This window comes from Protobothrops mucrosquamatus, unplaced genomic scaffold (genome assembly GCF_001527695.2).
Source record: "Protobothrops mucrosquamatus isolate PMUCROS unplaced genomic scaffold, P.Mucros_1.0 scaffold1179, whole genome shotgun sequence".
NCBI lineage: Eukaryota > Metazoa > Chordata > Lepidosauria > Squamata > Viperidae > Protobothrops > Protobothrops mucrosquamatus.
The window spans coordinates 98,051-109,960 of NW_015387392.1; the positions used below are offsets into that span (position 1 = coordinate 98,051).

The window sequence follows — 11,910 nt, forward strand, 5'->3', positions numbered from 1 at the left end:
CTGAGGAAAAAGGATAATTTACTGAACGCCCATGTTGTTGTTCGAAAATTATGTATTTTTTTTTTAGTTCAACATTTTATGAAACTTAAAAAAAAAGATCTACACTTTACGCTAGCCATAAAGACTCACAATATACAGAGATATACCATGCTGGGTAAGAAATCTCACCAAGAATAAAAATTACAGTACTGTACTGATTTGACAGGCGGGACGTGGGAGTCTGAAAAGCAGAATTATACCACTGAATAATCACAGTGGAGAGAGATCCTTAGATGCTCCCCTTAAAACTAGAAGAGAACAAGGGCATAAAACTCATGGGTTTAGTTGGAGATCAAAAAGATCAAAGTCTTTAAACTCTACTTAATCTCCATATTTGCCTTTCGGACCTCCACGAAACATGCTTATACAGGCATGCCTAATATTGCACTAGAAGTCATCCTGAAACATGAGCAACTCATGAATGTAAATTGATTTTTAAGTGAGCGTGCCTGGACCTGAGAAGGACCTGCTTGATCGTCTTGATGCTTACATTCATCTGATGCTGGTGGAAGTTCCCTCAACTCCTGCTGCAATTTCACCCAGACTGCTTGGATAGAAAGCTATGAGGATGCTTGCCCTTGCTTGTGACAGAGTTGGCTTACGGAGTTTGAGTCAAAAAAGGAGGCATCAAAAGTGATGTTCCTCTTCGTCATGGTGGCTCTGACCTTCATGGAGCTAAACCTGAAGGTGCCAGGGTCCTTGAAAGATGGGTGACAGTTATCAATCTGCACCATGAATTCCTAAGAGCCAAGGCCTCGCTAAGGGTTTTCTCTTTCGATATAAGTGAGGCGAACTTTCCATCAAAGATACAGGCCATCCTCATTTAGCAACCACAAATGGGACTGGCGACTTGGTTTTTAAGAGAACTGGCCACCAAGTGAAACAGTGACTTTACAATATCGCTTCAGCTTCTCTTTGCTTTACAACAGGGGTCTTCAGACTTGGCCCTTTTGTGACTTGTGGACTTCAGCTCCCAGAATTTCTCAGCCAGCGTGCCTGGCTGAGGAATTCTGGGAGTTGAAGTCCACAAGTCACAAAAGGGCCAAGTTTGAAGACCCCTGGCATAGATTAACTCCAAGGTTAACATCCTCCTCCTCCTCCTCCTTTTTTAAATGCTAGCCAGTTAAGTTTTAATATGATGCTAATGCTACTCTTCTGCAGAGACAAACTAATAATTTGAAAAGTGGCACCCTGAAAGAGGGATGGCACTCTGTACACAAGCACAACATATGTTCATAATGCAACTGTACAATCAGAAGTTAAACAAATAGTTATCTCAGGCCTATTTGTAAGAGTACAAGCCGAGCCGGAAATTAGAGCTAGAAGAACAGGGAAGAGTGTGCCACTGTTATATCACACCCAATGTGAACTTGCTAAGTCACCTTGCCTCTCCCTTAACAAACAAAATAATCACAGCGATTAATTCCGCTTTCCACTCAGAAAGCAGTACATGTAAAAAGATGTGTTAATCCTAGCAGTCTGTTCAGAGCTGTCTTCAGCACCATCACATTATCCCGGCCAATCAGAGCCTCCAACATTGAAGGTCATCATCCAGTCAAGTCTAGTAGGGTTATTCAGGCCATGGCAATTTGCTCATCCCCATCAGATTTTTTTTTCTATTTAGAAACACACACACACACACACACACACACACGTGTGCCCTCAAATAACATCTTTTATAATTTGGCATGTTCCATATGTGTTGATGCTTCAAGTTCCGTATTTTCCCACCCTTGAATCTTTCACAAAAATCCAGCCCGGAGATTGAACTTCAAACGCAATTCAACCCAAGCTTCCATGCTGCTTTTCGACCTGCCTCGGAATAATCAAGAGTCCGCCACGCTGCTGGATGATTCAAAAAAGATTTTGCCCATCGCAAAAGCTGCTTTATCAAATCAGTCTGGGAAGTCAAATCAATTCACTTTCCCAAATTAACGTGAATTGTTGCATCGGTGATCCCAACAGAATCGGAGCCAAATCGCATAAAGGTAGGCGAGCCGAATCACTATTTAACATGGTTTGCACACTTATGAACCACAGACAGCTACCTCTTAAAATAATAATAATAGGCAACTACTGCATGATCCCAAAGGAGCCCCAGACAGAATTCCTGGTCTGTTTAACTCCTGTCATAATCTCAGGGGCAAATCTATTCGCTGTCCATGCTCCAGATAAACTAGAATTCTACATCTCTCAGGAATAGAGCAAACTCAAAATAGCGAATCTGTGTAGGCTTCTTGACTAACATCTTGGCTAATGTAAGCTAATCTATTATCTGTAGGGCAGTTAAGTGTGTCTAATCTTTCACCACAAGGCAACCACAAAAGGCAGCTATGCAAACCTCAGAAAAGCTGAGTTTTCACGTCTCTTTTCCAGATTCCTATGAAACAGGCAGGAGATCTCGTCAATTATTTTTCAATGCCCTGTGACTGAACCTTTTACCAGCCCTTCAACAACAGCTGTCAAGGACAAAAGGGGAGAAGATGGGAAAAATAAGCAGGTCCCAAGTAACAGCTTAGAAAGTGGGGGAAAGGGGGTGGTGGAGTAACTATTTGCTCCTGTTGGGTACAGGATAGAGCTATAGCATAATATGGATACCTGTGGTGTGATTTGTAAATTCCTACGGAGCAAAAAGTAGGCGCCAATCTATCAAAAGATTTGTGGCTGGTTGTATTAACATATATGTTCCTTTCCTGACGTAATTCAAAAGTTAAGACTTGGTGTTTTCAATTAACTCTGTGAGATTTACTATTTGGTCTGAGCATTTAATGACCAAAACAAAGTAGGGCCTTTTCATTCCTTCTTAAAACAACAAATAATATAATTCCTCATTTTACTGGAAGTTGCACATTTCAAATTTTGTCCCTGGCGTGGGGAAAAATAGAACTGTGAAATGTTTTAAAGAAGAGAGAGAACTCTAAATCACGAAGATCACACTGTAACCTAAAGCAAAAGACATCTGCTGAGTTCAAGAATGCAGAGCAGGGAGAACCCAGGCAGGTATGTAACAAAACTGGAGTAGCAAGAAACAAAATCTTGTGTACAGAAAACAGGAAGACCAAACCCCCAAAGAAAGCACAATAAAAGAAAGGGGGAAAAAATTCAAAACAACAGTTGGAGCAGCTCAGAAAGAAAAGGTGGATTGTTGTAATTCCATACAGACCCGGAACTGAACAGAAAGCACCCCAAATTTTAGGACTTTCAGCTGGAGGGGCAAAGTTACTACTAACACAGCATGTGTATTTTGTGCTCACGATGTTAAATCTACACACAGGACATACCTACAGTTGGGCAAGTTTGTTTTGCAGATGGGGGTGCTTTAACTGTCACTCAATGAAGTTGGTCAAAACATCTGGACTCCACCAGAACACAGAGCAACACAAATGCAGTAGCATCACCTGGGGTGTTGGACCATTTACATCAGTGTCTCTGGCTGGCTGGCTGGGGAATTCTGGGAGTTGAAATCCACACGTCTTAAAGTTGCCGAATTTGAGAAATTTAGACAATCAGGCAGGTATACTTGGAAAGCAAAACAAAGATCTATCTTTACATTTTAAAGCAATAGTTCATTCCTTAACAAGTGTAAAACTTGTGTCTCATGACGTGAGGTCAAAGGTGCTTTTGCTTTCACACCTGAATGTAGACTTCGGCCACAACGTGCAAGTGAACATTCACTGGCTATTTCTAAAAAAAGCAAATTATCTTCATTCAACTGTGGGATTGCAATGACGGATCCTGGTAGATCAGTTACTAAGAAGAACACAGTTGCTTAGCTTTTGTTAATAGCACAGCCGAGGGATGTAGCATCAAAACTGGCCGAAAAAAGGTCTACCTGTTAAATTCTTCCTTCAATATTTTGCTAGTTTATGCATTTCATCGTCCAGCTCTGGACGGGACTGCAGCATTTGTCCCAGTTTAAATCATGGAAATGTAAGGCAGTAAATCGTTAGATATTAATGACAATTACTCCTGAAACCTATTTTTTCTATTTGACCCTAAGCATTTTATTTGAAAGTTAACGGCTTATAGTATTCAACAATGGAGCTGGCATCTGGTAAGTGTACACAGATCCAAAGTCTTAGTACTGTACAGGTAGTCCTCAACTTACGACTATAATTGAGCCCCAAATTTTTCTTGTTAAGGGAGACAGTTGTTAAATGAGTTTTGCCCCATTTTACGATGTTTCTTGCCACAGTGGTTAAATTAATCACAGCACTTCTTTAATAACACAGTGGTTAAGTCAATCTGGCCTCCCCATTTGCTTGTCAGAAAGTCGCAAAAGGAGATCACGTGACCCTGGGACACCGCAATCGTCATGAGTCAGTTGCCAAGCGTCTGAATTTTGATCGCATGACCCTGGGGATGCTGCACCAGTCCCGTGAAAAACGGTCATAAGTCACTTCTTCCAGTGCTGTTATAACTTTGAACGGTCACTAAATGAACTGTTGTAACCCAAGAACTACCTGTATGTGGGGAATTTGTTGCAAATAAGATGACATTCTACTTTAAAAGCAGAAGGAATCAAGGGATAGGCACACCAATCAGTTTTAAAGTAGCCACACATCCTGTTTCAACACAGAAACCGTAAAAAACACAAGAATTAAATGTTGCATTTCAGGTATTGCACATCACACTTCCCATGCCTACCATTACATATCAAAATACAAAATATTACACTATGCACATGCTATATTTTGAAAGCTCCTCACAACTATATCAGGAACTCTTTCAAATGCTGACATTGGGTCATGTTCAAATTCCTTTTTTGCTTCTGCAGGATTTATATTTCATTAAACACGTGCCAATAATTTCCAAATTAAGTCTCAAGGAAAAAAGATATGGAAGACAAAGAAAGAACGCATTAGTTGCAGCAAAAGACAGATGTGAAAATGTTAAGCTACTTTTGATTTCTACTAAACTTCAGACAATGACAATAAATCTTCTCAGAGCAATTATAATTTATTCAAGACCTGAGATAAACCTAACACCAAAGATGACTCAATGAACCAAGCTAACAGATTCAATTGTATTATTTCCTTAAGACTGGTTTAGTATCTGAATCACTATAGGCAACCATTTCATAAAATGTTTGAAATCCAAAAGGCGCATTAACCAATAAGTTGCATCTAAAAAGAATGAACACATTCAGAAAGGTTATGTCCAGTTATTTGTCACAACTTGTCACAAACTGAATTTCTAGGTTTAGATACAGAATGATTTAAACACCTGGGAAGAAATGGAACCAAGACAGGGTAGTAATTCGGATAATGATTAAGATAGTGATTCTTATCCACTGTGGTTCCTTTTTTTACATTGTTGCTACTAATGTCTGTACCATTTGCCTACACAACAGGCTTGCTCCAGTGAAGGAAAACCTTTACACATGCGTAAAGAAAGATGTGATGATTATAACCTATAAGTACCTAAACTTATCTCTCTTGTATTTGCAGGGGAGAGTTTCATGGCATTTTAAAAATTAACTTATTTAACACAGTTGTTTTCACAAACTAAAGTATATCATCACTATTGGCATAAAGCTGTTTGTTAACTGAGTAATTTTTAGACATCAACACACGAAACACATAAAAGCAGGTCAAAATGCAAAAAGAATCTTAATGTTGGGCTGTTTCTACCCAAAACTCAGGTTGGCCTAGAAAATATGTGAAGTGTCATTTATAACAGCAGAACTGAACAATCTTTCTTTCGTCCTCACTTTTCCTCCCTTCCATCCATGTTAAGGTGAGATTCTTCACTTCTCACATCAACACACACATCTGCAAATATATAACATGGGACAAGAGAGAGAGAGAGATTACACCTACATTCTTTTCTGTTTCCATATTACTTTTTGTTCTACCTAAGCTCCTTGCAAACTGTACACTTTCTGGGATGTACCCCAATGGAAGATATAAATGATGAATTATAAACACTGATTGTGGTCGAGAAATGGATATTAATGATGAAGAAGTGCCATAAGAAAAGGAACAGAAAAATGGGATCAGGGAGGACATGAAAGCAGGCCAAGAGGCAAGGACTTAAAACAGAAAGATGGTGAACATGTGGAAGAATGTCATAACAAGAAGCTATTTCATAATGGGAAAGACTACCGCGGGAGATGCAAATGTTTAAACAGAGACTGGCCAGCCACTTGTTAAGGAATGAGAACTCCTGCAAAGGGCATGGGGTGGGACTTGATCACCAGAGATCCTTCCCAACGTTCTATGATTTCATATCGGAAGAATTTCCTAACCTTGTGAGGTGTTCAACCATGAACCAGGTTGCCTCAGGAGACAGTGGAGTCTCCTTCACTCCAGATGTTTAAACACAAATGTTTAAGCAAGACAGCAGCCTTCCAACACTTGAGGGGCTGCCACAAGACAGAGGAGGTCAACCTATTTTCCAAAGCACCTGAAGGCAGAGCAAGCAGCCATGGCTCTTGAAATGAAACTAATCAAACCAAACCAGCTTGTTTTTCTTTTTTTGCATCCCAGCCCTCTCCAGAGATATTGGCTGACCTTTACGGTGGAGAGGATGGATGCTGGAATCCTGGGGGTGGGACAGAGGGATCCAGGCAAGGTCCCAAGCTGGTGGAGAAGGAGGAGGTCCATAATGGGAAAGGCAACCAGAGGAAGAGAAGACACACACACACACACACAGACAAGGAAAAGAACTGCCCAGAGTCACAAGGGAGGGAGACAGAATAGAGCTGGAAGGGACCTTGGAGGTCTTCTAGTCCAGCCCCCTGCTTAAGCAGAACCTATACCGTCTGGGTAGGCAGCTATATAAATTGTATTTATTTACATATGCATTTATTGAGTTAATAATAATAATAATAATAATAATAATAATAATAATAAAGTTGGAAGGGACCTTGAAGGTCATCTAGTCCAACCCCCTGCTCAGGCAGGAAACCCTATGCCATTTCGGACAAATGGTATACTATTATAGGGCTATACTATTTATTTACTGGATTTATATAGTTATATTTATTCATATGATTGATTGGATTTATAAGGCCACCCATCCTCAGTGACTCTGGGCCCCTTACAAGCCATAAAACCCAGAAAATCCCAGTATAAAAACAATACAAGCAATAGCATCCCCCACCCACCCACCCACCCCAACGACCACCAGCAATCCAAGGGGCCCCTCGAGGGCCTCCATCCCACTCTGGGCTCTCCCAAAAGCCCAGAATGAATGAATCCATTAATCCTATTATATAGAGATCAAATAAGGCGGCCGGCTGGGCCTCGACTGAAACGCCCCCCCCATCTTTCCCTACAGGGGCTTCAGACACCCCCACCCCACCCCCGCCCTTGGGGCTCACAACAACCCGGCCAGGTAGGCCAGGCTGGGCGATTCGATGCGAAGGCGGGGAGGGGAGGGGGGGTCATGGCGGGGGGGGGCAACCCAATCCCCGCCTCCTGCGGGCTCCTCAACCCCCCCCGCCCTGATTCCTTCCCGGGGGGGGGCTTCCTTCCCGCTCCTCCCGGCTTCTCACCTGGCCCCGCGGGCGGCAGCGGAGCCGCCTGGCTGCCGCCCAGCCACAAGCAGAGGAGTCCGAGGCCGCCCCAGCCGAGCGCGGGGCGCAGCAGCCGGCCCGGCATCCCGGGAGCGGGGCGGGGGGGGGCAGCCCGAGTCCTCAGCGCGGTCCGCACCGGGCCTGTCTCGCCTCAGCCGGCGGGTCTCGGAAGGGCCGGCATGGGTTCCCGCCGGAGAACGACGGCGCAAAGCAGCAGCAGGAGGAGGAGGCCGAGGAGGCCGGCCCGGAGGAGCCGCCGCCGCTCCGCTTCCCTCACGCGGCACGGCCGGCAGCGGCGCCTCGCCTCGTCCCCGCTGCCGCCGCCGCCGCCGCCGCCATCTTCCGGGTTACCTGAGAGAGGGCGACGCGGGGATTGGCCGCCGCCGCCGGATTGGCTGGCCGGCCCGCCAATCGGCGCGGGATCCGCTCCCCGAGGAGGCGGAGGCGCCCCGCCCTGGAGTGGCAGTCGCGTCGCAGCCAACCGGAGGCGTTGCCCCGCCTCCTCCGCCTTAAGACACCAGCGCGCGGGGAGGGGGAAGGGAGGGGGGGGGAAAGAAGGAGAAGCTGCAAGAGGCGGGCTTTGGTCCCCAGATTGGCAGGGGAAGCGAGCAATTAAATTTTGCCTTTTTTTCCCCCGCCCCCAGGCTGGGAGAAGGAGGGAGGGGATTGTATAAGAGTTCGCGGCTGAGATTTGTGATTGGCAGGAGGTGCCGCCCATCAGATGAGAGAGGGGGCGGGCTTTGAAGGAAAAGACGGGCCCAGAAGGGTTTGCGGCTTGTCCTAATTGAAATGCACTCTGTGCGTGCTCAGAGGTGTCCGCGCTGTTCATTTCCGCCCTTAATTCTGGCTTGTTCTTTGCAAAGCTACTGATAAATCAAGGGAGGTTTTGCAGACTTGGCAGGCACCGCAACAAAAGGAAAGGACGCGGGAAGGGTAAAGGAAAAATGCAAGCACCCATGCTTATCATTAAACTCCTTCTCCTTATCACAGTCGGTACCTGCAAAAGCTTGGAATTAAGGATAAGTCCAAATTTCCCTTTATTTCAGGGGCAAGCTGGATAAATATTAAGTCTGTGAATATAATTCTTGAGTATTCTGTCCGCTAATTCTGCATATATTTGCACAGGAAGAAAAAACTACATAAGTTGTGTTTAATGGACTTCATTTCTGGTGTGTGTGTGTGTGTTTCTGACTGTGAAATCAACTGGAGGCACAAACCTCCCTAGCTTTCCAAGATTAGCCAAACCCAGCTAAATGCAAATTAAACTTGTTTAAATTATAGGGCAGCGCAAGTTAAACTGGTTACTGCACAGAGCCTTCTCATTGTAACAGAGCAAATGACTATTGCTCACTATTTGGGTGGTAAACATCCTAGGACCCATTGCTTGTTAAGCTCCGAAACCTTTTGTTTTACCTGAAATTATTCAAGGACTGAACAAGTCCTTAGCAGTTTAACAGAGGCATTTTCTTTAAAGCTCCATAGCTTTTTCCCCTTTTCATCTCTGCATTTTAAGTAGACTCAGCCAGACTTTCTGCAAAGGGAGAAATACTTTTTAAAAAACCAAGCAGAAAGGTGGGAGGGGGGGAGGAGAAGCATCCCATCTCTCGTTGGTGATCCAATTAACATCCCCTAAAAAAAGATTTTTTTAAACACTTCCCACGCCAAGCAATTTGCGCAAGCATGCTGGTGACAATAGCAGTGCATAATTAAGAAACCTGCAGCTGTTCGGGTTAGATAACCCAATTTTTTTTTGTACGAAGAAAAAATAATAATAATTCTTGTATTTTAGTAAGAAAGCTACTTGTTCGAAAAGCTTTAGGTGGGTTAAAACACCCGTTTAAAATCTGTGTTTGTCTTCCACTTTGGGTAGTTCTGATGTTCAGCTACTACTACGTCTCTTCTTCCTCTTTTTTCTCTTTTCTTTTTTAGGGAGACGGGAGCAAAATGAGCCCGGAAGATGTTAGCATTTTTCAATTTATTTATTTTTTAAAAAAAGGTATTCAGTTTCTATGCCGCCCATCTCACTCGTGATGCAGCTATTGCCACGGGAATATAGATAGTCCTTGCCATTTGATAGCACTGAAAAAAGGGACTTATGACCGTTTTTCACACTTATGACCGTCACAGCGTCCTCCATGGTCACGTGATCCAAATTCAGACGCTCGGCAACTGGCTCATATTTATGACGGTTGCTGTGTCCCCGGGGGGGTTGTCATGTGATCCCCTATTGCGAGCTTCTGACGAACAAAATCGTTGGAAAGCTTTATTACTAACTTAACTGCAATAACAACCAATGCAAAAACTGGGCAAAATTCACATCACAAATGTTTCACTTAACAATAGAAATTTGAGGCTCAGTTGTGGTCCTAAGTTGAGGACTACCTGCGTGGACGGCTTTGTTTGAAGGCCCGGCCGTTTCTTTTGTTTTACGCAGGAATAAATGGCACGGATTCTAAGCAGAATATATAACGCTGGTTCTGTCTTGAGCTGTTGAATTGTTTTCATTGCTCAGCAATGCTCCGGGGCCACGTGGCAGACATTTTATAGCAGGGAGATGCTGGAATTAATTAAAATAATGACCTTTGATTACTGGGAAAGGGTTCCTATAATTTAGTTCTCCATTCTATTCGGAACTGGCCTTTTATCTAGAGATGAGTCAGTGCCTGATTAACTCAGCCCGGCGTAGAAGCATCAGGGTTTGCCGGAAGCCAGGATGACGTCATCTTTGCTGTGACATCATCGCGCAAGCGATGCCCCATTGTCACAGGGATGTCTTGTCACGTGAGAGAGCCTTCCTCCTTCTGAGATCATGTTTTTTCAACCTCGGCCAGTTTTTAAGATGGGCGGACTTCCAGATGTTCAAGAGAAGAAAGTATTTGTAGTCCAGGGTTGAATTTGAGTCGGTGGGTCTCTTGCAGACGTTGCATGACCCAACTAGGCAACTTTATCAGTGGGAACGGGGTGTAAGGTTTGTTCCAGTGGTGGGATTCAAATAGGTGAAGCCCTATTCTCTGCGTGGATGCCGCTTCCGGAAGTCCATTCTGGACCTGGGCAACAAAAAATCAGCTACTGGTTCTGCCGAACTGGTGCAAACTGGCTGAATCCCACCACTGGTTTGTTCCCAATTTATGTATAATCGCTTGCCCTGCCAGTTTCGGAGAAGGTGTAGTTTTTTTCTGGGTCGTTCCTTGATTTAAGGTATTGTTTTCTGCTTGATTGTTTGTCTGGTGTTAATCCCTGCTTAATTGGACATCGATTGCTAGATAGAATGTGTTCTGTTTTTGTTTGTTTGTTTGTTTTCTTAAAGTGTTTGGCAATCTGGCTCAGTTGAGTTCCTTCATTATACCATGCAAAGCCAGGAGATTATTTGGGGACATGGAGGAGGAGGAGGAAGAGGAGGAGGAGGAGGAGGAGAAGGAGAAGGAGAAGGAGGAGAAGGAGAAGGAGAAGGAGAAGGAGAAGAAGAAGGAGAAGGAGGAGAAGAAGAAGAAGAAGAAGGAGAAGGAGAAGGAGAAGGAGAAGAAGGAGAAGGAGAAGAAGAGGGAAGAGAGGAGGAAGAGGAGATGAAGGAGGAGGAGGTGGTGGAGGAGGAGGAGGAGAAATGCTGATAGGGAGAAGGAGAAGGAGAGGGAAGAGGAAGGAGGAGGAGGAGGAGGAGATGAAGGAGGAGAAGGTGGTGGTGGTAGTGGAGGAGGAGGAGGAGGAGGAAGAAGAAATGATGGGCAGAGGACTGGTGAGTAAATGTTAATAACCAACCTTATCTGGATTTGGAAGCTAAGCAAGATTGGATTGGGTTAATATTTAAATGGGAAACGGGGCTCGGTCAAGGAAATTCTTTGGCACAATGGAAACTATCCTCTTTTTCTTGCGTAGGTTCCGCAGCCTTTGGAGTCGACGGATCGAGACCAGGTTGATGGTATGTCATGATAATCTGATGGGCTGGCCAATTTCCTAGGCCAGTCCCATGCAGAAGCTGCAAGCTGCAGAATAGCCGGAATCTGGAGAACCCCAAACTTCATGATAACTTCTGAAACAGCAAAAAACCTGGTTTCCCCCCAGATCGCCACTAGATGGCGCCCTGTTGCAAGAGGACTAAGCTGGACCATCATGTCCTCCATGAAGAGTCTTCAAGGTGGGAATGTAGATCCCTCAGCAGAGCAAAGGACCTTTGCGTACGTGCTCAGGCCAACAATACCCATCACTCTGGAAGAAGCCAGGATTCTGCATCTCTGTCCACACTGGATGGAGAGACAAGAGGGGGAGCATCCTTGGGATCCATGGAGGGACCTCTGTCTAGGTCTGGGTTTAGGAGAACCAGCTGGGCACACCCTTGAAACCTAACAGGTAAC

At 44.5% G+C, this 11,910-nt stretch overlaps 1 protein-coding gene across 1 annotated transcript in view; it reads right to left on the reverse strand.

Annotated features, from left to right (window-relative positions):
* LMTK2 (lemur tyrosine kinase 2) overlaps positions 1–7,646 on the reverse strand; it is a 30,398-nt gene extending 22,752 nt beyond the window's left edge. The window contains exon 1 of the mRNA XM_015820767.1: positions 7,541–7,646. Coding sequence (XP_015676253.1) covers positions 7,541–7,646 — 106 coding nt within the window. The remainder of the gene's footprint in view (positions 1–7,540) is intronic.
* Positions 7,647–11,910: the final 4,264 nt, after the last annotated feature.